Source organism: Oncorhynchus masou, chromosome 5 (genome assembly GCF_036934945.1).
Source record: "Oncorhynchus masou masou isolate Uvic2021 chromosome 5, UVic_Omas_1.1, whole genome shotgun sequence".
Taxonomy (NCBI): Eukaryota; Metazoa; Chordata; class Actinopteri; order Salmoniformes; family Salmonidae; genus Oncorhynchus; species Oncorhynchus masou.
In genome coordinates, this window is record NC_088216.1 from 8,674,408 (window position 1) to 8,701,791 (window position 27,384).

General features: G+C 42.7%; 2 protein-coding genes across 2 annotated transcripts in view; one reads left to right on the top strand and one right to left on the bottom strand.

Moving 5' to 3' along the window:
* LOC135532479 (zinc finger protein 436-like) overlaps positions 1–27,384 on the top strand; it is a 781,678-nt gene that overhangs the window by 21,402 nt on the left and 732,892 nt on the right. The gene's annotated exons all lie outside the window — the stretch shown is intronic.
* LOC135525283 (high mobility group nucleosome-binding domain-containing protein 5-like) lies at positions 4,567–25,276 on the bottom strand. Its single transcript, XM_064952996.1, has 3 exons — positions 24,386–25,276; positions 5,052–5,347; positions 4,567–4,947 (listed from the first exon to the last, which is right to left on the bottom strand). Exons 1-3 carry the CDS (start codon positions 25,038–25,040, stop codon positions 4,567–4,569), a joined length of 1,332 nt encoding a protein of 443 aa, XP_064809068.1. The 5' UTR covers positions 25,041–25,276.

Here is a 27,384-nt window from a genome sequence, read left to right on the forward strand (position 1 = left end):
ATCACATTAGCTAGATCCATGTCACCTTCATAATATATAAATCACATTAGCTAGATCCATGTCACCTTCATAATATATAATCACATTAGCTAGATCCATGTCACCTTCATAATATATTATCACATTAGCTAGATCCATGTCACCTTCATAATATATAACTCACATTAGCTAGATCCATGTCACCTTCATAATATATAAATCACATTAGCTAGATCCATGTCACCTTCATAATATATAAATCACATTAGCTAGATCCATGTCACCTTCATAATATATAAATCACATTAGCTAGATCCATGTCACCTCCATAATATATAAATCACATTAGCTAGATCCATGTCACCTTCATAATATATTAATCACATTAGCTAGATCCATGTCACCTTCATAATATATTAATCACATTAGCTAGATCCATGTCACCTACATAATATATTAATCACATTAGCTAGATCCATGTCACCTCCATAATATATAAATCACATTAGCTAGATCCATGTCACCTTCATAATATATTAATCACATTAGCTAGATCCATGTCACCTACATAATATATTAATCACATTAGCTAGATCCATGTCACCTCCATAATATATAAATCACATTAGCTAGATCCATGTCACCTTCATAATATATTAATCACATTAGCTAGATCCATGTCACCTTCATAATATATTAATCACATTAGCTAGATCCATGTCACCTACATAATATATTAATCACATTAGCTAGATCCATGTCACCTCCATAATATATAAATCACATTAGCTAGATCCATGTCACCTCCATAATATATAAATCACATTAGCTAGATCCATGTCACCTTCATAATATATAATCACATTAGCTAGATCCATGTCACCTTCATAATATATAAATCACATTAGCTAGATCCATGTCACCTCCATAATATATAAATCACATTAGCTAGATCCATGTCACCTCCATAATATATAAATCACATTAGCTAGATCCATGTCACCTCCATAATATATAAATCACATTAGCTAGATCCATGTCACCTCCATAATATATAAATCACATTAGCTAGATCCATGTCACCTTCATAATATATTAATCACATTAGCTAGATCCATGTCACCTTCATAATATATTAATCACATTAGCTAGATCCATGTCACCTCCATAATATATAAATCACATTAGCTAGATCCATGTCACCTTCATAATATATAATCACATTAGCTAGATCCATGTCACCTTCATAATATATAAATCACATTAGCTAGATCCATGTCACCTTCATAATATATTAATCACATTAGCTAGATCCATGTCACCTCCATAATATATAAATCACATTAGCTAGATCCATGTCACCTCCATAATATATAAATCACATTAGCTAGATCCATGTCACCTCCATAATATATAAATCACATTAGCTAGATCCATGTCACCTTCATAATATATTAATCACATTAGCTAGATCCATGTCACCTTCATAATATATTAATCACATTAGCTAGATCCATGTCACCTCCATAATATATAAATCACATTAGCTAGATCCATGTCACCTTCATAATATATAATCACATTAGCTAGATCCATGTCACCTTCATAATATATAAATCACATTAGCTAGATCCATGTCACCTTCATAATATATTAATCACATTAGCTAGATCCATGTCACCTCCATAATATATAAATCACATTAGCTAGATCCATGTCACCTCCATAATATATAAATCACATTAGCTAGATCCATGTCACCTTCATAATATATAAATCACATTAGCTAGATCCATGTCACCTTCATCATATATAAATCACATTAGCTAGATCCATGTCACCTTCATCATATATAAATCACATTAGCTAGATCCATGTCACCTACATAATATATTAATCACATTAGCTAGATCCATGTCACCTCCATAAAATATAAATCACATTAGCTAGATCCATGTCACCTTCATAATATATAAATCACATTAGCTAGATCCATGTCACCTTCATAATATATAAATCACATTAGCTAGATCCATGTCACCTCCATAATATATAAATCACATTAGCTAGATCCATGTCACCTTCATAATATATAATCACATTAGCTAGATCCATGTCACCTTCATAATATATAAATCACATTAGCTAGATCCATGTCACCTCCATAATATATAAATCACATTAGCTAGATCCATGTCACCTCCATAATATATAAATCACATTAGCTAGATCCATGTCACCTCCATAATATATAAATCACATTAGCTAGATCCATGTCACCTTCATAATATATAAATCACATTAGCTAGATCCATGTCACCTCCATAATATATAAATCACATTAGCTAGATCCATGTCACCTCCATAATATATAAATCACATTAGCTAGATCCATGTCACCTTCATAATATATAAATCACATTAGCTAGATCCATGTCACCTTCATAATATATTTTCGTAAGTGTCAATGTTGACCATCCCACCCAACGATAAAACCAACCTCAAACAAACTTGGGATTGTTCATGCAATAGAAACACACACACACTGCACACACCCTTTGATTTTCCCATGAAGAACTTTAAACAACTCAACAATATTTTTTATTCAATAGCTGGCTGAATTTCACAAAACTGGCACTTGACAATTACAAAAAAGAAATTGCTCTTGGATCACTAAGATTCGATTTATCTATTTCATAATAATTGTTATGTTATTTTTATGTATAAATAATAAAAGCCAAAATTACTTAAGTATCCATTTTATTTTGACTAATAAATCCTAAATATTGGTGCGTTACGGTAATGATAAGAGGGTTTCGTAACGGTAATGACAAGAGGATTTCATTACGGTAATGACAAGAGGGTTTCATTACGGTAATGACAAGAGGGTTTCATTATGGTAATGACAAGAGGGTTTTGAAACGGTAATGACAAGAGGGTTTTGAAACGGTAATGACAAGAGGGTTTCATTATGGTAATGACAAGGGGGTTTTTGAAACGGTAATGACAAGAGGGTTTTGAAACGGTAATGACAAGAGGGTTTCTTTACGGAAATGACAAGAGGGTTTAATTACGATAATGACAAGAGGGTTTTGTAATGACAAGAGGGTTTCATTATGGTAATGATAAGAGGGTTTCGTAACGGTAATGACATGAGGGTTTCGTAACGGTAATGACAAGAGGATTTCATTACGGTAATGATAAGAGGGTTTCGTAACGGTAATGACATGAGGGTTTCGTAACGGTAATGACAAGAGGGTTTTGAAATGGTAATGACAAGAGGGTTTCGTAACGGTAATGATAAGCTGGTTTCAGAAATGAGCGTTGCATAGATTGCCTTCAAAAAACTGTACTAGAGATTCAGTAACCCAATTCATCATCAGACTGTGTCATTTGTTTACACCAATTTAATAAAAAATAAAATCACTGATCTTAATGATGACCCCTCTTGTAAGTATTGTAATACCACGCATGTATTCAGATCCAGTCATCGTGGAGGTACTCAGATCCAGAGTCATCGTGGAGGTCCTCAGATCCAGAGTCATCGTGGAGGTCCTCAGATCCAGAGTCATCGTGGAGGTCCTCAGATCCAGAGTCATCGTGGAGGTACTCAGATCCAGAGTCATCGTGGAGGTACTCAGATCCAGAGTCATCGTGGAGGTCCTCAGATCCAGAGTCATCGTGGAGGTCCTCAGATCCAGAGTCATCGTGGAGGTCCTCAGATCCAGAGTCATCGTGGAGGTCCTCAGATCCAGAGTCATCGTGGAGGTACTCAGATCCAGAGTCATCGTGGAGGTCCTCAGATCCAGAGTCATCGTGGAGGTCCTCAGATCCAGAGTCATCGTGGAGGTCCTCAGGTCCAGAGTCATCGTGGAGGTCCTCAGGTCCAGAGTCATCGTGGAGGTCCTCAGATCCAGAGTCATCGTGGAGTCATCGAGTCATCGTGGAGGTCCTCAGATCCAGAGTCATCGTGGAGGTCCTCAGATCCAGAGTCATCGTGGAGGTCCTGAGATCCAGAGTCATCGTGGAGGTCCTCAGATCCAGAGTCATCGTGGAGGTCCTCAGATCCAGAGTCATCGTGGAGATCCAGAGTCATCTCAGATCCAGAGTCATCGTGGAGGTCCTCAGATCCAGAGTCATCGTGGAGGTCCTCAGATCCAGAGTCATCGTGGAGGTCCTCAGATCCAGAGTCATCGTGGAGGTCCTCAGATCCAGAGTCATCGTGGAGGTCCTCAGATCAGAGTCATCGTGGAGGTCCTCAGATCCAGAGTCATCGTGGAGGTCCTCAGATCCAGAGTCATCGTGGAGGTCCTCAGATCCAGAGTCATCGTGGAGGTCCAGAGTCAGATCCAGAGTCATCGTGGAGGTCCTCAGATCCAGAGTCATCGTGGAGGTCCTCAGATCCAGAGTCATCGTGGAGGTCCTCAGATCCAGAGTCATCGTGGAGGTCCTCAGATCCAGAGTCATCGTGGAGGTCCTCAGATCCAGAGTCATCGTGGAGGTCCTCAGATCCAGTCATCTCCTCAGATCCAGAGTCATCGTGGAGGTCCTCAGATCCAGAGTCATCGTGGAGGTCCTCCAGAGTCATCAGGTCCTCAGATCCAGAGTCATCGTGGAGGTCCTCAGATCCAGAGTCATCGTGGAGGTCCTCAGATCCAGAGTCATCGTGGAGGTCCTCAGATCCAGAGTCATCGTGGAGGTCCTCAGATCCAGAGTCATCGTGGAGGTCCTCAGATCCAGAGTCATCGTGGAGGTAGATCCAGAGTCATCGTGGAGGTCCTCAGATCCAGAGTCATCGTGGAGGTCCTCAGATCCAGAGTCATCGTGGAGGTCCTCAGGTCCAGAGTCATCGTGGAGGTCCTCAGGTCCAGAGTCATCGTGGAGGTCCTCAGATCCAGAGTCATCGTGGAGGTCCTCAGATCCAGAGTCATCGTGGAGGTCCTCAGATCCAGAGTCATCGTGGAGGTCCTCAGATCCAGAGTCATCGTGGAGGTACTCAGATCCAGAGTCATCGTGGAGGTCCACTGTGGTGCAGTGAAGTACCCCTCTCTTGGTGTGGTGCAGTGAAGTACCCCTCTGCTGCTCTCTTGGTGTGGTGCAGTGAAGTACCCCTCTGCTGCTGTCTTGGTGTGGTGCAGTGAAGTATCCCTCTGCTGCTCTCTTGGTGTGGTGCAGTGAAGTACCCCTCTGCTGCTCTCTTGGTGTGGTGCAGTGAAGTACCCCTCTGCTGCTGTCTTGGTGTGGTGCAGTGAAGTATCCCTCTGCTGCTCTCTTGGTGTGGTGCAGTGAAGTACCCCTCTGCTGCTGTCTTGGTGTGGTGCAGTGAAGTACGCCTCTGTTTCATGAAGCTGCCAAAGCAGTTCTTCCACTGTCAGGAGAAATGGTATTGTATATTAATATACAATACCAGTCAAAAGTTTGGACACACCTACTCATTCAAGGGCTTTTGTTTATTTTCACTATTTTCTACATCGTAGAATAACAGTGAAGACATCAAAACTATGACATCACACACATGGAATCATGTAGTAACCAAAGAAAATAGAAGTCTTAAAACAAATCCAGAATATCTTTTATATTTGAGATTCTTCAGAAAGCCACCCTTTGCCTTGATGACAGATTTGCTTTACTCTTGGCATTCTGTTACTGTGGACGGGTCTCGGTCTGTTCGTACTTTATTATGAGGGTAGGTTTGTATCTTTAGTCGCATACGAGATCTCAGACAGAACGGGCACCATTTTGACGACACTTGGGTGAATGACGCGTCTGGCCGTAGAGATCCGGCATTTACATAATCAGTCATGTGACCTGATGATACAGTCTAATCCTGTTCTGTACACCGGGTCAGACTGTTCACCCAGTAACTTAGACTGCAGTGACGATACAGTCAGAATCTTTTACCGTTTAATTTATTTCATAAGGTTCCCCTGAACGAGCTGGTCGGGAGGCAGCGGCTGCTCTTCCAGGGGTCCGAAAAAAGGAATCAAAACACAACAAACAAAAGCCAGTACTACATTAACATCCAGAGACCCACACAGCTGAGTGCATTCGTCTCAAGATACCCAGGCCCAGACAAACATATACCACAGTGGTATCACATACTTAGGCCCAGACAGACATATACCACAGTGGTATCACATACTTAGGCCCAGACAGACATATATCACAGTGGTATCACATACTCAGGCCCAGACAAACATATACCACAGTGGTATCACATACCCAGGCCCAGACAAACATATACCACAGTGGTATCACATACTCAGGCCCAGACAAACATATACCACAGTGGTATCACATACCCAGACAGACATATACCACAGTGGTATCACATACCCAGACAGACATATACCACAGTGGTATCACATACCCAGGCCCAGACAAACATATACCACAGTGGTATCACATACCCAGACAGACATATACCACAGTGGTATCACATACCCAGACAGACATATACCACAGTGGTATCACATACCCAGACAGACATATACCACAGTGGTATCACATACCCAGACATACATATACCACAGTGGTATCACATACCCAGACAGACATATACCACAGTGGTATCACATACCCAGACAGACATATACCACAGTGGTATCACATACCCAGACAAACATATACCACAGTGGTATCACATACCCAGACAGACATATACCACAGTGGTATCACATACCCAGACAAACATATACCACAGTGGTATTACATACCCAGACAGACATATACCACAGTGGTATCACATACCCAGACAGACATATACCACAGTGGTATCACATACTCAGGCCCAGACAAACATATACCACAGTGGTATCACATACCCAGACAGACATATACCACAGTGGTATCACATACTCAGGCCCAGACAAACATATACCACAGTGGTATCACATACTCAGGCCCAGACAAACATATACCACAGTGGTATCACATACCCAGACAAACATATACCACAGTGGTATCACATACCCAGACAAACATATACCACAGTGGTATCACATACCCAGACAGACATATACCACAGTGGTATCACATACTCAGGCCCAGACAAACATATACCACAGTGGTATCACATACCCAGGCCCAGACAAACATATATAGCATACCCAGGCCCAGACAAACATATACCACAGTGGTATCACATACCCAGGCCCAGACAGACATATACCACAGTGGTATCACATACCCAGGCCCAGACAGACATATACCACAGTGGTATCACATACTCAGGCCCAGACAAACATATACCACAGTGGTATCACATACCCAGACAAACATATACCACAGTGGTATCACATACCCAGACAAACATACACCACAGTGGTATCACATACCCAGACAAACATATACCACAGTGGTATCACATACCCAGACAAACATATACCACAGTGGTATCACATACCCAGGCCCAGACAAACATATACCACAGTGGTATCACATACCCAGACAAACATATACCACAGTGGTATCACATACCCAGACAAACATACACCACAGTGGTATCACATACCCAGACAAACATATACCACAGTGGTATCACATACCCAGACAGACATATACCACAGTGGTATCACATACCCAGACAGACATATACCACAGTGGTATCACATACCCAGACAGACATATACCACAGTGGTATCACATACTCAGGCCCAGACAAACATATACCACAGTGGTATCACATACTCAGGCCCAGACAAACATATACCACAGTGGTATCACATACCCAGACAAACATACACCACAGTGGTATCACATACCCAGACAGACATATACCACAGTGGTATCACATACCCAGACAGACATATACCACAGTGGTATCACATACTCAGGCCCAGACAAACATATACCACAGTGGTATCACATACCCAGACAAACATATACCACAGTGGTATCACATACCCAGGCCCAGACAAACATATACCACAGTGGTATCACATACCCAGACAGACATATACCACAGTGGTATCACATACTCAGGCCCAGACAAACATATACCACAGTGGTATCACATACCCAGACAAACATATACCACAGTGGTATCACATACCCAGGCCCAGACAAACATATACCACAGTGGTATCACATACCCAGACAAACATATACCACAGTGGTATCACATACCCAGACAGACATATACCACAGTGGTATCACATACTCAGGCCCAGACAAACATATACCACAGTGGTATCACATACCCAGGCCCAGACAAACATATATAGCATACCCAGGCCCAGACAAACATATACCACAGTGGTATCACATACCCAGGCCCAGACAGACATATACCACAGTGGTATCACATACTCAGGCCCAGACAGACATATACCACAGTGGTATCACATACCCAGGCCCAGACAGACATATACCACAGTGGTATCACATACTCAGGCCCAGACAAACATATACCACAGTGGTATCACATACCCAGACAAACATATACCACAGTGGTATCACATACCCAGACAGACATATACCACAGTGGTATCACATACTCAGGCCCAGACAAACATATACCACAGTGGTATCACATACTCAGGCCCAGACAAACATATACCACAGTGGTATCACATACCCAGACAAACATATACCACAGTGGTATCACATACCCAGGCCCAGACAAACATATACCACAGTGGTATCACATACCCAGACAAACATATACCACAGTGGTATCACATACCCAGACAGACATATACCACAGTGGTATCACATACTCAGGCCCAGACAAACATATACCACAGTGGTATCACATACTCAGGCCCAGACAAACATATACCACAGTGGTATCACATACCCAGACAAACATATACCACAGTGGTATCACATACCCAGACAAACATATACCACAGTGGTATCACATACCCAGACAGACATATACCACAGTGGTATCACATACTCAGGCCCAGACAGACATATACCACAGTGGTATCACATACTCAGGCCCAGACAAACATATACCACAGTGGTATCACATACCCAGACAAACATATACCACAGTGGTATCACATACCCAGACAGACATATACCACAGTGGTATCACATACCCAGGCCCAGACAGACATATACCACAGTGGTATCACATACTCAGGCCCAGACAAACATATACCACAGTGGTATCACATACCCAGACAAACATATACCACAGTGGTATCACATACCCAGACAAACATACACCACAGTGGTATCACATACCCAGACAGACATATACCACAGTGGTATCACATACCCAGACAGACATATACCACAGTGGTATCACACACTCAGGCCCAGACAAACATATATAGCATACCCAGGCCCAGACAAACATATACCACAGTGGTATCACATACCCAGGCCCAGACAGACATATACCACAGTGGTATCACATACCCAGGCCCAGACAGACATATACCACAGTGGTATCACATACCCAGACAAACATATACCACAGTGGTATTACATACCCAGACAAACATATACCACAGTGGTATCACATACCCAGACAGACATATATACCACAGTGGTATCACATACCCAGGCCCAGACAGACATATACCACAGTGGTATCACAACCACCACATAATCACTACAAATCAAATTCAAATCAAATGTTATTTGTCACATACACATGGTTAGCAGATGTTAATGCGAGTGGATCGACATGCTTGTGCTTCCATATAATACAACGTCTATTATTTATTCATTTATTTTATTTTACCTTTATTTTACTAGGCAAGTCAGTTAAGAACAAATTCTTATTTTCAATGACGGCCTAGGAACAGTGGGTTAACTGCCTGTTCAGGGGCAGAACGACAGATTTGTACCTTGTCAGCTCGGGTATTCGAACTTGCAACCTTTCGGTTACTAGTCCAACGCTCTCACCACTTAGGCTACCCTGCCGCCCCGATTATTAAAACAATTTCTCTCTTCACTCCCCGTCCTGCCGTAAGGTGTTCTTTTGTCTGGTTTTAATATCTTTTTATTGTTATCTTGAGTTACATGGGTGACGGAAGTTCTATTCAATACTTTCTATCTTGAGTTACCTGGGTGACAGAGAGTTCTATTTAGTCATGGTTCTATTCAATACTGTCTATCTTGAGTTACCTGGGTGACAGAGAGTTCTATTTAATACTTTCTATCTTGAGTTACCTGGGTGACAGAGAGTTCTATTTAGTCATGGTTCTATTTAATACTGTCTATCTTGAGTTACCTGGGTGACAGAGTTCTATTTAATACTGACTATCTTGAGTTACCTGGGTGACAGAGAGTTCTATTTAATACTGTCTATCTTGAGTTACCTGGGTGACAGAGTTTCATTTAATACTGTCTATCTTGAGTTACCTGGGTGACAGAGAGTTCTATTTAATATGGTCTATCTTGAGTTACCTGGGTGACAGAGTTCTATTTAATACGGTCTATCTTGAGTTACCTGGGTGACAGAGAGTTCTATTTAATATGGTCTATCTTGAGTTACCTGGGTGACAGAGTTCTATTTAATACGGTCTATCTTGAGTTACCTGGGTGACAGAGAGTTCTATTTAATACTGTCTATCTTGAGTTACCTGGGTGACAGAGTTTCATTTAATACTGTCTATCTTGAGTTACCTGGGTGACAGAGTTCTATTTAATACGGTCTATCTTGAGTTACCTGGGTGACAGAGAGTTCTATTTAATATGGTCTATCTTGAGTTACCTGGGTGACAGAGAGTTCTATTTAATATGGTCTATCTTGAGTTACCTGGGTGACAGAGTTCTATTTAATACGGTCTATCTTGAGTTACCTGGGTGACAGAGAGTTCTATTTAATACTGACTATCTTGAGTTACCTGGGTGAAAGAGTTTCATTTAATACTGTCTATCTTGAGTTACCTGGGTGACAGAGAGTTCTATTTAATACTGTCTATCTTGAGTTACCTGGGTGACAGAGTTTCATTTAATACTGTCTATCTTGAGTTACCTGGGTGACAGAGAGTTCTATTTAATACTGTCTATCTTGAGTTACCTGGGTGACAGAGTTTCATTTAATACTGTCTATCTTGAGTTACCTGGGTGACAGAGAGTTCTATTTAATACTGTCTATCTTGAGTTACCTGGGTGACAGAGTTTCATTTAATACTGTCTATCTTGAGTTACCTGGGTGACAGAGTTCTATTTAATACGGTCTATCTTGAGTTACCTGGGTGACAGAGAGTTCTATTTAGTCATGGTTCTATTTAATACTGTCTATCTTGAGTTACCTGGGTGACAGAGTTTCATTTAATACTGTCTATCTTGAGTTACCTGGGTGACAGAGTTCTATTTAATACGGTCTATCTTGAGTTACCTGGGTGACAGAGAGTTCTATTTAATACTGACTATCTTGAGTTACCTGGGTGACAGAGAGTTCTATTTAATATGGTCTATCTTGAGTTACCTGGGTGACAGAGAGTTCTATTTAATATGGTCTATCTTGAGTTACCTGGGTGACAGAGAGTTCTATTTAATATGGTCTATCTTGAGTTACCTGGGTGACAGAGAGTTCTATTTAATACTGTCTATCTTGAGTTACCTGGGTGACAGAGTTGTATTTAATACTGTCTATCTTGAGTTACCTGGGTGACAGAGTTCTATTTAATACGGTCTATCTTGAGTTACCTGGGTGACAGAGAGTTCTATTTAGTCATGGTTCTATTTAATACTGTCTATCTTGAGTTACCTGGGTGACAGAGTTCTATTTAATACGGTCTATCTTCAGTTACCTGGGTGAAAGAGTTTCATTTAATACTGTCTATCTTGAGTTACCTGGGTGACAGAGAGTTCTATTTAATACTGTCTATCTTGAGTTACCTGGGTGACAGAGAGTTCTATTTAATATGGTCTATCTTGAGTTACCTGGGTGACAGAGAGTTCTATTTAATACTGTCTATCTTGAGTTACCTGGGTGACAGAGAGTTCTATTTAATATGGTCTATCTTGAGTTACCTGGGTGACAGAGTTCTATTTAATACGGTCTATCTTGAGTTACCTGGGTGACAGAGTTCTATTTAATACGGTCTATCTTGAGTTACCTGGGTGACAGAGTTCTATTTAATACGGTCTATCTTGAGTTACCTGGGTGACAGAGTTCTATTTAGTCATGGTTCTATTTAATACGGTCTATCTTGAGTTACCTGGGTGACAGAGAGTTCTATTTAATACGGTCTATCTTGAGTTACCTGGGTGACAGAGTTCTATTTAATACGGTCTATCTTGAGTTACCTGGGTGACAGAGAGTTGTATTTAATACTGTCTATCTTGAGTTACCTGGGTGACAGAGAGTTGTATTTAATACTGTCTATCTTGAGTTACCTGGGTGACAGAGTTGTATTTAATACTGTGCTTTTCTTAGCCTCTGTTCTGGACCTGGGACTGTGAAGAGACCACTGGTTGCATGTCTTGTGTTGTACCCATGAATGTTCAAACTGTGTGCTAACTGGTTGAAACAGACAGTCAGTACATTCAACACATCAACACCTCACGCAAAAGACCAACAGTGATGCAGTCAATCGCGCCTCAACTCTGAGCCAGGAGACATTAACATGTGATATCATTGTCATTGTCCCTCCTTGTACATCTAAGTGCAGTCGGTGCCTCCTCCGACAGGTCAACTTTCGGCTACTTTTACCTTACCTCTCCAACCGTATCTTGGCCTTTAGCTTGTTGCCTAGTTACACAAATGAACTCAATGAAACAAAACAACAAAATTCAAGAGGTTTCAAAGTTAGAATAAAGCAACGCTATAAAATCTAATAATCGACCATTAGAATTTGACCCAAATCATATAATTCATGTCTAAGGGTTCACACTTCAATCAATTATAATCCATGGATCACAATAAAATACACATTTTAAAATCTGATTTCAGACTAGATTGTACAAACTCCTCCCATCCCTGCTCCTTACTGGTTGCCACACCTCAGTCAACCTGAAAGGGGTTGCTCCCATCTGCAGTCAGCAGTCCTCTATTAACCAAACCAGCATGGACACCTAGAGATGTGTTATTGACAGTGAGTATGGACCAGCATGGAACCCTAGAGATGTGTTATTGACTGTGACTATGGACCAGCATGGAACCCTAGAGATGTGTTATTGACTGCGAGTATGAACCAGCATGGAACCCTAGAGATGTGTTATTGACTGTGACTATGGACCAGCATGGAACCCTAGAGATGTGTTATTGACTGTGACTATGGAACCAGCATGGAACCCTAGAGATGTGTTATTGACTGCGAGTATGGACCAGCATGGAACCCTAGAGATGTGTTATTGACTGTGACTATGGACCAGCATGGAACCCTAGAGATGTGTTATTGACTGTGACTATGGACCAGCATGGAACCCTAGAGATGTGTTATTGACTGTGACTATGGACCAGCATGGAACCCTAGAGATGTGTTATTGACTGTGACTATGGACCAGCATGGAACCCTAGAGATGTGTTATTGACTGTGACTATGGACCAGCATGGAACCCTAGAGATGTGTTATTGACTGCGAGTATGGACCAGCATGGAACCCTAGAGATGTGTTATTGACTGTGACTATGGACCAGCATGGAACCCTAGAGATGTGTTATTGACTGTGACTATGGAACCAGCATGGAACCCTAGAGATGTGTTATTGACTGCGAGTATGGACCAGCATGGAACCCTAGAGATGTGTTATTGACTGTGACTATGGACCAGCATGGAACCCTAGAGATGTGTTATTGACTGTGACTATGGACCAGCATGGAACCCTAGAGATGTGTTATTGACTGTGACTATGGACCAGCATGGAACCCTAGAGATGTGTTATTGACTGTGACTATGGACCAGCATGGAACCCTAGAGATGTGTTATTGACTGTGACTATGGACCAGCATGGAACCCTAGAGATGTGTTATTGACTGTGACTATGGACCAGCATGGAACCCTAGAGATATGTTATTGACTGTGACTATGGACCAGCATGGAACCCTAGAGATGTGTTATTGACTCTGAGTATGGATACCTAGAGATGTGTTATTGACTGTGACTATGGACCAGCATGGAACCCTAGAGATGTGTTATTGACTGTGACTATGGAACCAGCATGGAACCCTAGAGATGTGTTATTGACAGTGAGTATGGACCAGCATGGAACCCTAGAGATGTGTTATTGACTGTGACTATGGACCAGCATGGAACCCTAGAGATGTGTTATTGACTGCGAGTATGGACCAGCATGGAACCCTAGAGATGTGTTATTGACTGTGACTATGGACCAGCATGGAACCCTAGAGATGTGTTATTGACTGTGACTATGGAACCAGCATGGAACCCTAGAGATGTGTTATTGACTGCGAGTATGGACCAGCATGGAACCCTAGAGATGTGTTATTGACTGTGACTATGGACCAGCATGGAACCCTAGAGATGTGTTATTGACTGTGACTATGGACCAGCATGGAACCCTAGAGATGTGTTATTGACTGTGACTATGGACCAGCATGGAACCCTAGAGATGTGTTATTGACTGTGACTATGGACCAGCATGGAACCCTAGAGATGTGTTATTGACTGTGACTATGGACCAGCATGGAACCCTAGAGATGTGTTATTGACTGCGAGTATGGACCAGCATGGAACCCTAGAGATGTGTTATTGACTGTGACTATGGACCAGCATGGAACCCTAGAGATGTGTTATTGACTGTGACTATGGAACCAGCATGGAACCCTAGAGATGTGTTATTGACTGTGACTATGGAACCAGCATGGAACCCTAGAGATGTGTTATTGACTGCGAGTATGGACCAGCATGGAACCCTAGAGATGTGTTATTGACTGTGACTATGGACCAGCATGGAACCCTAGAGATGTGTTATTGACTGTGACTATGGACCAGCATGGAACCCTAGAGATGTGTTATTGACTGTGACTATGGACCAGCATGGAACCCTAGAGATGTGTTATTGACTGTGACTATGGACCAGCATGGAACCCTAGAGATGTGTTATTGACTGTGACTATGGACCAGCATGGAACCCTAGAGATGTGTTATTGACTGTGACTATGGACCAGCATGGAACCCTAGAGATGTGTTATTGACTGTGACTATGGACCAGCATGGAACCCTAGAGATGTGTTATTGACTGTGACTATGGACCAGCATGGAACCCTAGAGATATGTTATTGACTGTGACTATGGACCAGCATGGAACCCTAGAGATGTGTTATTGACTCTGAGTATGGATACCTAGAGATGTGTTATTGACTGTGACTATGGACCAGCATGGAACCCTAGAGATGTGTTATTGACTGTGACTATGGAACCAGCATGGAACCCTAGAGATGTGTTATTGACTGTGACTATGGACCAGCATGGATCTCTAGAGATGTGTTATTGACTGTGAGTATGGACCAGCATGGAATCCTAGATACAGTTGAGGTCGTAAGTTTTTCAACCACTCCACACATTTATTGTTAACAAACTATAGTTTTGGCAAGTCAGTTAGGACATCTACTTTGTGCATGACATAAGTAATATTTCCAACAATTGTTTACAGACAGATTATTTCACTTATAATTCACTGTATCACAATTCAGTGGGTCAGAAGTTGACATACACTAAGTTGACTTTGCCTTTTAACAGCTTGGAAAATTCCAGAAAATTATGTCATGGCTTTAGAAGCTTCTGCTAGACTAATTTACATCATTTTTGTCAATTGGAGGTGTACCTGTGGATGTATTTCAAGGCCTACCTTCAAACTCAGTGCCTCTTTGCTTGACATCATGAGAAAATCAAAAGAAATCAGCCAAGACCTCAGAAAAAAAATTGTAGACCTCCACAAGTCTGTTTCATCCTTGGGAGCAATTTGCAAACGCCTGAAGGTACCACGTTCATCTGTACAAACAACAGTACGCAGGTATAAACACCATGGGACCATGCAGCTGTTATACCGCTCAGGAAGGAGACGCGTTCTGTCTCCTAGAGATGAACGTACTATGGTGCGAAAAGTGCAAATCAATCCCAGAACAGCAGCAAAGGACCTTGTGAAGATGCTGGAGGAAACAGGTACAAAAGTATCTATATCCACAGTAAAATGAGTTCTATATTGACATAACCTGAAAGGCCGCTCAGCAAGGAAGAAGCCACTGCTCCAAAACTGCCATAAAAAAGCCAGACTACGGTTTGCAACTGCACATGGGGACAAAGATCATACTTTTTGGAGAAATGTCGTCTGGTCTGATGAAACAAAAATAGAACTGTTTGGCCATAATGACCATCATTATTTTTGGAGGAAAAAGGGGGAGGCTTGCAAGCCGAAGAACACCATCCCAACTGTGAAGCACGGGGGTGACAGCATCATGTTGTGTGGGTACTTTGCTACAGGAGGGACTGTTGCACTTCATTAAATAAATGGCCTCAGGAGGAAGGAAAATTATATGGATATATTGAAACAACATCTCATGACATCAGTCAGGAAGTTAAAGCTTGGTTGCAAACGGGTCTTCCAAATGGACAATGGTCCCAAGCACACTTCCAAAGTTGTGGCAAAATTACTTAACTGGACAACAAAGTCAAGGTATTGGAGTGGCCATCACAAAGCCCTGACCTCAATCCTATAGAAAATGTAAGGGCAGAACTGAAAAAGAGTGTGCGAGCAAGGAGGCCTACAAACCTGACCCATTTACACCATCTCTGTCAGGAGGAATTGGCCAAAATTCACCCAACATATTGTGAGAAGCTTGTGGAAGGCTACCCGAAATGTTTGACCCAAGTTAAACAATTTAAAGGCAATGCTACCAAATACTAATTGAGTGTATGTGAACTTCTGACCCACTGGGAATGTGATGAAAGAAATAAAAGCTGAAATAAATCATTCTCTCTACTATTATTCTGACATTTCACATTCTTAATATAAAGTGGTGATCCTAACTGACCTAAGACAGGGCATTTTTACAAGGATTTAATGTCAGGAATTGTGAAAAACTGAGTTTAAATATATTTGGCTAAGGTGTATGTTAGTAAGGTTTCATATCAACAATATGACTTCAAGTTGCATTAACAAAAACACAAATTCCCAGTCAAAAACACAAGTCAGAACACAGCCTCTCTATTCTCTCATGTGATTTCAGGTCCTCTGACTGAGAAAATGTCTTTCCACATTGAGAACAGTGGAAAGGCTTCTCTCCTGAATGTGTTCTTTCATGTGATTTCAGGTGCTTTAACAGGTTAAAACTCTTCCCACATTGGGAGCAGTGGTAAGACTTCTTTCCAGAGTGTATTCTGTTATGTATTTTCAGGCTCCCTAACTGGGTAAAACTCTTGCCACACTGAGAACATTGGTAAGGCTTTTCTCCTGTGTGTATTCTCTCATGCCTTTTCATGTTAACTAGCAAGGTAAAACTCTTTCCACATTGGGAACAATGGAATGGCTTTTCTCCAGTGTGTATTCTCTCATGCCTTTTCATGTTAACTAACACGGTAAAACTCTTTCCACACTGGGAACATTGGAAAGGCTTTTCTCCCGTGTGTGTCCTCTCATGCTCTTTAAGGTTCCGTAACTTCATAAAACTCTTTCCACACTGGGAACAGTGGTGTCCTCTTGCTGGTTTGGGAGTCTCTGGTTCTGGTTTCCCTGAAGGACTCTTCCCGCTATCGGAGAATCTCTTCCTACTGGAGTGAGAATCTGGTCTCTTTCCTGCCAAAGACATATTATTTTGTTAAACAAAGACCTGAATGAAACCTGAAACATGATACAACTTTATTTCTATTAGGGTTGCAAAACCCAGGTATCTTTTCACAAAAATCCCAAGTTTTCCAGATATCCTGGTTGGAGGTAGAGGTCTTCACGGGTCCAAAAAGACCTGTTCCGAAAGAGACCTGGGGTTCTACCACCGGGATCCAAAAGGGACCTGGGGTTCTACCACCCGGATCCTAAAAGGACCTGGGGTTCTACCACCCAGATCCTAAAGGGACCTGGGGTTCTACCACCCGGATCAGAAAGGGACCTGGGGTTTTACCACCCGGATCCTAAAGGGACCTGGGGTTCTATCACCCGGATCAGAAAGGGACCTGGGGTTCTACCACCCGGATCCTAAAGGGACCTGGGGTTCTACCACCCGGATCAGAAAGGGACCTGGGGTTCTACCACCCAGATCCTAAAGGGACCTGGGGTTCTACCACCCGGATCCTAAAGGGACCTGGGGTTCTACCACCCGGATCAGAAAGGGACCTGGGGTTCTACCACCCGGATCCTAAAGAGACCTGGGGTTCTACCACCCAGATCCTAAAGAGACCTGGGGTTCTACCACCCGGATCCTAAAGGGACCTGGGTTTCTACCACCCGGATCCTAAAGGGACCTGGGGTTCTACCACCCGGATCCTAAAAGGACCTGGGGTTCTACTACCCAGATCCTAAAGGGACCTGGGGTTCTACCACCCAGATCCTAAAGGGACCTGGGGTTCTACCACCCGGATCCTAAAGGGGACCTGGGGTTCTACCACCCGGATCCTAAAGGGACCTGGGGTTCTACCACCCGGATCCTAAAGGGACCTGGGGTTCTACCACCCGGATCCTAAAGGGACCTGGGGTTCTACCACCCGGATCAGAAGGGGACCTGGGGTTCTACCACCCGGATCCTAAAGGGACCTGGGGTTCTACCACCCGGATCCTAAAGGGACCTGGGGTTCTACCACCCGGATCAGAAGGGGACCTGGGGTTCTACCACCCGGATTAGAAAGGGACCTGGGGTTCTACCACCCGGATCCGAACTAACAAAAAGCAGCAGGAAAGTTGTATTTTTTTAAACTACTTTATTATCTGAAGCTGAGAGGGGCCGTACTATGAAAGCCCGGGCTACAGTAGACTAATAGCTACCATTACTAGGTTACTTATCAAATAAGATAGTACCTGTCTTGGACTAAAAACCCGGGAGAAACTCGTTAAGCTACATAGCTAAGGTTAGCTAGCTACTCTAATTCAGGCCGGGAGTGCATACGCGTTCCGATCCTACAGTTACAAACAACAACAACTCCATTCAGACTATTAGGTAGCAGTCTACCTGTTGGCTCTTGGTCGTTGCAGACTATACTTCTCCTTGACCTTTTATTCCGTCATTTTAATTCCATCTTCTATTAATGAATCCATTTTGCTGTTTGCCTACAATCCTAAGTGACTTGACCAGCCACTACTGAAGTGCTTCAGTAGAAGAAAGAGATGAACTGAACATTGATCCTCCCCATCGGGCTTCTGTTTTCCAAACTGAGTTCCTGTCCTGATTGGTTAACATGTTGTGCAGAAGGCCGTGCCACGGGAGGAAAACGCAAGGTCCTGTGTCTCCTAACTTTTGCCACACAGAGAGGATCTGTAGCCTAGCGCTGCTTTGATGACTTGTGATTGGACAACAACAAGCGTCATGTGCAACGCTCCACTTTCGTGAAAAGCAAAGAGCAGCAGAAATTATTTTAAAAATAAATAAAATGTCTCTCTCTACTGCAGAAGTCACGTTCGGATCTGTATGGGCCCTTCTCTCTCTACTGCAGAAGCCACGTTCGGATCTGTATGGGCCCTTCTCTCTCTACTGCAGAAGTCACGTTCGGATCTGTATGGGCCCTTCTCTCTCTACTGCAGAAGTCACGTTCGGGTCTGTATGGGCATTTCTCTCTCTACTGCAGAAGTCACGTTCGGATCTGTATGGGCCCTTCTCTCTCTACTGCAGAAGTCACGTTCGGATCTGTATGGGCCCTTCTCTCTCTACTGCAGAAGTCACGTTCGGATCTGTATGGGCCCTTCTCGCTCTACTGCAGAAGCCACGTTCGGATTTGTATGGGCCCTTCTCTCTCTACTGCAGAAGCCACGTTCAGATCTGTATGGGCCCTTCTCTCTCCACTGCAGAAGCCACGTTCAGATCTGTATGGGCCCTTCCGGACCAGTCAGTTAAAATCACACCCTCAGACTGAAGTATGTTGCGAACGATAGAACAGTGGAATAATTCAGTTTGAGCCGCCATAGGGAGGAGGTCAGAGACCTGTCCATGTGGTGCCAGGACAACAACCTCTCCCTCAACGTGATCAAGACAAAGGAGATGATTATGGACTACAGGAAAAAGAGGACCGAGCACACCCCCATTCTCATCGATGGGGCTGCAGTGGAGCAGGTTGAGAGCTTCAAGTTCCTTGGTTTTCCACATCACCAACAAACTAACATGGTCCAAGCACACCAAGACACCTGTGAAGAGGGCACGGTAAAACCTATTCCCCCTCAGGAGACTGAAAATATTTGGCATAGGTCCTCAGATCCTCAAAAGGTCCTACAGCAGCACCATCGAGAGCATCCTGCCTGACTGGTTGCATCACTGTCTGGTATGGCAACTGCTTGACCTCCGACCGCAAGGAACTACAGAGGGTAGTGTGAACGGCCCAGTACATCACTGGGACCAAGCTTCCTGCCATCCAGGACCTCTATACTAGGTGGTGTCAGAGGAAGGCCCTAAAAAACATCAAAGACTCCAGCCATCCTAATCATAGGATCTCATGCCATCGGAAACTTGGAACCTCAGAGTTAAAATGAATGTAAGTTATTAGCGTAGAGCTTCCTACTGGTTGATTCTAATACTTCACAAGTGGGAAACTTTCCATGACGAGTTAGTGAGTCAGAAATGTCAAAATGTCCTAGTTCGACTTGAAGTGCCTTCTATGATGTAGGGCAGGTCAGTAACCAAATTATTTTGCTGTGCCAAGTCGCACACTTTTATGGTCATCCACTATCCAAGATGGCATAGCAGTTCAGACGTCTCTTGTCCTCATCTTGTCCCGTATATATATATATTTACAACATTTTTCATACATTTTTTTTTTTTTTCCCATAAACTCATCTTCAAAACACTCTCCTGCAACCCGCCTCACCAACTTATATTTATAAAAAAGTATTATTTACCTCAAATCTGTAATCCTCCAAGAAGTTAGACAGAAACTCCAAGAAGCTAGCCAGAAACTAGCCAGGAGCCAGCCAGAAGCTAATCAGAAGCTAGTTAAAGCTTTCGTCGATTCCGAAGCAAACATCAATTATTCCGGAGCTAGCCAGCTGAAGAGTTCCATCAATCACTCCTGAGCTGCAGTCTTCAACCAAGATCTCAGCGATCACTGCCTGCATCCGTAATGGGTCAGCGGTCAAACGACCTCCACTCATCACTGTAAAACGCTCCCTGAAACACTTCAGCGAGCAGACCTTTCTAATCGACCTGGCCGGGGTATCCTGGAAGGATATTGATCTCATCCCGTCAGTAGAGGATGCCTGGATATTTTTTTTAAATGCCTTCCAAACCATCTTAAATAAACATGCCCCATTCAAGAAATGTAGAACCAGGAACAGATATAGCCCTTGGTTCTCCACAGACTTAACTGCCCTTAACCAACACAAAAACATCCTATGGCGTTCTGCATTAATATCGAACAGCCCCCGTGATATGCAGCTGTTCAGGGAAGCTAGAAACCATTATACACAGGCAGTTAGAAAAGCCAAGGCTAGATTTTTCAAGCAGAAATTTGCTTCCTGCAACACTAACTCAAAAAAGTTCTGGGACATTTCCACCTGACTACTCCTACCCCGGTCAACAGCACTGCACCCCCCACAGCAACTCGCCCAAGCCTTCCCCATTTCTCCTTCTCCCAAATCCGTTCAGCTGATGTTCTGAAAGAGCTGCAAAATCTGGACCCCTACAAATCAGCCGGGCTAGACAATCTGGACCCTTTCTTTCTAAAATTATCTGCCGAAATTGTTGCCACCCCTATTACTAGCCTGTTCAACCTCTCTTTCGTGTCGTCTGAGATTCCCAAAGATTGGAAAGCAGCTGCGGTCATCCCCCTCTTCAAAGGGGGGGACACTATTGACCCAAACTGCTACAGACCTATATCTATCCTACCATGCCTTTCTAAGGTCTTCAAAAGCCAAGTCCACAAACAGATTACCGACCATTTCGAATCTCACCAAACCTTCTCTGCTATGCAATCTGGTTTCAGAGCTGGTCATGGGTGCACATCAGCCACGCTCATGGTCCTAAACGATATCTTAACCGCCATCGATAAGAAACATTACTGTGCAGCCGTGTTCATTGATCTGGCTAAGGCTTTCGACTCTGTCAATCACCACATCCTCATCGGCAGACTCGACAGCCTTGGTTTCTCAAATGATTGCCTCGCCTGGTTCACCAACTACTTCTCTGATAAAGTTCAGTGTGTCAAATCGGAGGGTCTGCTGTCCGGACCTCTGGCAGTCTCTATGGGGGTGCCACAGGGTTCAATTCTTGGACCGACTCTTCTCTGTATACATCAATGAGGTCGCTCTTGCTGCTGGTGAGTCTCTGATCCACCTCTACGCAGACGACACCATTCTGTATACTTCTGGCCCTTCTTTGGACACTGTGTTAACAACCCTCCAGGCAAGCTTCAATGCCATACAACTCTCCTTCCGTGGCCTCCAATTGCTCTTAAATACAAGTAAAACTAAATGCATGCTCTTCAACCGATCGCTACCTGCACCTACCCGACTGTCCAACATCACTACTCTGGACGGCTCTGACTTAGAATACGTGGACAACTACAAATACTTAGGTGTCTGGTTAGACTGTAAACTCTCCTTCCAGACCCATATCAAATATCTCCAATCCAAAGTTAAATCTAGAATTGGCTTCCTATTTCACAACAAAGCATCCTTCACTCATGCTGCCAAACATACCCTTGTAAAACTGACCATCCTACAATCCTCGACTTTGGCGATGTCATTTACAAAATAGCCTCCAATACCCTACTCAACAAATTGGATGCAGTCTATCACAGTGCAATCTGTTTTGTCACCAAAGCCCCATATACTACCCACCATTGCGACCTGTACGCTCTCGTTGGCTGGCCCTCGCTTCATACTCGTCGCCAAACCCACTGGCTCCATGTCATCTGCAAGACCCTGCTAGGTAAAGTCCCCCCTTATCTCAGCTTGCTGGTCACCATAGCATCTCCCACCTGTAGCACACGCTCCAGCAGGTATATCTCTCTAGTCACCACCAAAACCAATTCTTTCTTTGGCCGCCTCTCCTTCCAGTTCTCTGCTGCCAATAACTGGAACGAACTACAAAAATCTATGAAACTGGAAACACTTATCTCCCTCACTAGCTTTAAGCACCAACTGTCAGAGCAGCTCACAGATTACTGCACCTGTACATAGCCCACCTATATTTTAGCCCCAACAACTACCTCTTTCCCTACTGTATTTATTTCATTTATTTATTTATTTTGCTCCTTTGCACCCCATTATTTTTATTTCTACTTTGCACATTCTTCCACTGCAAATCTACCATTCCAGTGTTTTACTTGCTATATTGTATTTACTTTGCCACCATGGCCTTTTTTGCCTTTACCTCCCTTATCTCACCTCATTTGCTCACATCGTGTATATAGACTTGTTTATACTGTATTATTGACTGTATGTTTGTTTTACTCCATGTGTAACTCTGTGTCGTTGTATGTGTTGAACTGCTTTGCTTTATCCTGGCCAGGTCGCAATTGTAAATGAGAACTTGTTCTCAACTTGCCTACCTGGTTAAATAAAGGTTAAATAAATACATAGCGCCAAGTCTAGGTCCAAGAGGCTTCTAAACAGCTTCAACCCCCAAGCCCCACTATAGGTAGGTGTTATAACAGGTTGGATATCTAACAACACTATAGGTAGGTGTTCTAACAGGTAGGATATCTAACAACACTATAGGTAGGTGTTATAACAGGTAGGATACCTAACAACACTATAGGTAGGTGTTCTTACAGGTAGGATATCTAACAACACTATAGGTAGGTGTTCTTACAGGTAGGATATCTAACAACACTATAGGTAGATGTTCTAACAGGTAGGATATCTAACAACACTATAGGTAGGTGTTCTTACAGGTAGGATATCTAACAACACTATAGGTAGGTGTTATAACAGGTAGGATATCTAACAACACTACAGGTGTTATAACAGGTAGGATATCTAACAACACTACAGGTGTTATAACAGGTAGGATATCTAACAACACTATAGGTAGGTGTTATAACAGGTAGGATATCTAACAACACTACAGGTGTTATAACAGGTAGGATATCTAACAACACTACAGGTAGGTGTTCTAACAGGTGCTCATGTCAAAATAGGGGGATATCCTTCTTTAAGTGGAGGGGTTGCTCTTTGCTATAACACAAACTCCAGATTGTGGCTTTATGTTAATTAAATGGGGTTTATACACCCATGTTTATTGACAACCCCTGCTTAACCCCTACTGCTTTCACCTATACAATAGATGGTCCTAGTAAATAATGAAAGTTACCAGCACAGCACACCCACTGACGATACATTAGAATTAACTTATTATCATTACTGAAATGATGGTCCGTTTTTAAGACACTACTTACTGGTGTTACTCAGATCTCCCGTCTCCTCTTCCTCCTCTTCCATCGTGACAGTCATCTGCCCCTCCTCTTCTTCCTCTTTCAACGTGACAGTAATCTGCCCATCCTCTTCTTCCTCTTTCAACGTGACAGTAATCTGCCCCTCCTCTTCTTCCTCTTTCAACGTGACAGTAATCTGCCCCTCCTCTTCTTCCTCTTTCAACGTGACAGTAATCTGCCCCTCCTCTTCTTCCTCTTTCAACGTGACAGTAATCTGCCCCTCCTCTTCTTCCTCTTTCAACGTGACAGTAATCTGCCCCTCCTCTTCTTCCTCTTTCAACGTTGCAGTAATCTGCCCCTCCTCTTCTGCCTCTTTCAACGTGACAGTCATCTCCCCCTCCTCTTCTTCCTCTTTCAACGTTGCAGTCATCTGCCCCTCCTCTTCTTCCTCTTTCAATGTGACAGTCATCTCCCCCTCCATCTTCACTCCAAAAAATTCTTCCTCTTCTTTCACTGTAACTTCCTCGTCTTCTTTCACTCTGAAAGCTTCATTCGCTTCTTCTTTCACAGTAACAGCCTCATCCTCTACTTCTTGTTTAACTGTGACAGCCTCTTCTTCTTTCTCCGTCCAGCAGACCTCTTCTTCTTCAGCAGGAGTGGAGTAGCTTAGTGAACTCATGGTCGGGGATGTTAACTAGCTAGCTACTTAGCATTAGCGATTAGCCTCGTGCAAAACTAACTTAGCAAGCCAGCTACCTGAAAAACAACGTAAATATTAACGTTACATTAAATGGGCCAACATGTAGACACGACAGAAGTATGTTTAAAACACAGTGACTGTTTTCGATAATGTTGGCTACGGAGGTGGCCGACGAACGGTTGTTACTGTTGATGAAGTGTCCCGTCCACTACATTAGACGTCACACTAGAAGGATCGCCTGAAATCTGAACATCTGCCATCTGCTGACTGGAGTGGGTAACGCAGTTGTATTTATTTTATTTTGGGGGGGAACATTTGTTTCATAGAAGTGTGTTCATGAATTAGTGCGGATTTTGTCAAGAGGGAATTTAAATACTATAAGACACAACAGTAGTAGGTCTGATTACCAACAATGACGAGACATCAACAAAGCTGGGACCGAGAGACTGAAAAACAGCTTCTATCTCAAGGCCATCATACTGTTTTTTATTTATCACTGAGCTGGTTACCACCCGGTTACTCAACCCTGCACCTTAGAGGCTGCCGGCCTATGTACATAGACATGGAATCACTGGTCACTTTAATAATGTTTACATACTGTTTTACTCACTTCATATGCATATACTGTATTCTACTGTATTTTAGTCAATGCCACATTGCTCATCCTAATATTTATATATTTCTAAATTCCATTATTTTACTTTTAGATGTGTGTGTATTGTTGTGAATCGTTAGATACTACTGCGCTGTTGGATCTAGGAACACCAGCATATCGCTACACCCGCAATAATATCTGCTAAATATGTGTATGTGGCCAATACAATTGGATTTGATTTTAAAGAGCATCTATATGAGCATGTAAGCCCTAGTTCATGCAGCGCTCTATCGCCGCACCAAACAAACAAAAATATGTAACTTTCTCTTAGGAAAGATTAGCGATAGAGTGGCCTGTCGGCTTATACTGAATTATTCCACTGTTCTGTCGTTAGCAACATACTTCAGTCTGAAACTGACATCATTGAAGTCGATTGTTGTGACGTCTAAATGAGCGGTGTTGCAGAAACCAAAGTAATCAACGATTGACTCATCCAATCAGAGTAGCAACGCCAGACGAACCGTCACTCCAAAACTAGCGGACCAATGGAGACTCATTGTCTACGCATCCCTCCAAACCTGATTAAACTAAACTTGGGTATATGATGCGTCTTGGCCAGAGAGATCTGGCATATACAATATGACACCGATTGGCCAGATGGTGGCACTATAAACAAGATATTGAAAATGTACACTTTGAAAGGTCATGCTCCCTTCACCCCGTTTTACTCAGTCATGAAATTCGATACAAAGGTCCCTCTCCTCCACCAGTAACCACAGCCGGAGTCAGAAGGCCCGCCTCCTCGACCAATCAGACGAGGGAGTGTGTACGCTGACCGGATTCATAAGTGCCATGGGATCTTTAGTGACCACAGAGTTGAGACACCATTTTAAAGTCCCATCTTCTTCCATTTTGTTGAGGAACATTCCATTGTTAGTTAGTAATTCAACATAATTCAAGTGAAATTAGTGTTGTAAATATGTATGGTATAAATGACAGCGATCTGTCTTTGCAATTACAATCTTCTTGTTAATTTCAGCCTCATATTTCCCTTTGGCTTTTGTTTGTCTGTCTTTCCTCTTGGTAGCATTCATACGGTCTTTGTGCGAACAACTTGAAATGCAACTCCATTTAAATAGAAGCCTTTTCCTCTCTCAACTGTTGTTTTCCTGTTAAAGGCTGGACATCTGGTGCCGGTCAACAACATGATATATTACTATTAGAATGAAAGGCTGGACATCTGGTGAAGGTCAACAACATGATATATTACTATTAGAATGAAAGGCATCTGGTGAAGGTCAACAACATGATATATTACTATTAGAATGAAAGGCTGGACATCTGGTGAAGGTCAACAACATTATATATTACTATTAGAATGAAAGGTTGGACATCTGGTGCAGGTCAACAACATGATATATTACTATTAGAATGAAAGGCATCTGGTGAAGGTCAACAACATTATATATTACTATTAGAATGAAAGGCATCTGGTGCAGGTCAACAACATGATATATTACTATTAGAATGAAAGGCATCTGGTGCAGGTCAACAACATGATATATTACTATTAGAATGAAAGGCATCTGGTGAAGGTCAACAACATTATATATTACTATTAGAATGAAAGGCATCTGGTGCAGGTCAACAACATGATATATTACTATTAGAATGAAAGGCTGGACATCTGGTGAAGGTCAACAACATGATATATTACTATTAGAATGA

What these genes read in the sequence shown, in the direction of transcription:
- LOC135525283 (XM_064952996.1), bottom strand. Translation starts at nt 25,040, where the DNA reads ATGAGTTCACTAAGCTACTCCACTCCTGCTGAAGAAGAAGAGGTCTGC. An exon ending in GGGAGATCTGAGTAACACCA is followed by an intron (nt 5,348 to 24,385) that starts GTAAGTAGTGTC and finishes TTCTCCTGACAG; the next exon opens with TGGAAGAACTGCTTTGGCAG. An exon ending in ACCAAGAGAGCAGCAGAGGG is followed by an intron (nt 4,948 to 5,051) that starts GTACTTCACTGC and finishes TCTGGATCTGAG; the next exon opens with GACCTCCACGATGACTCTGG.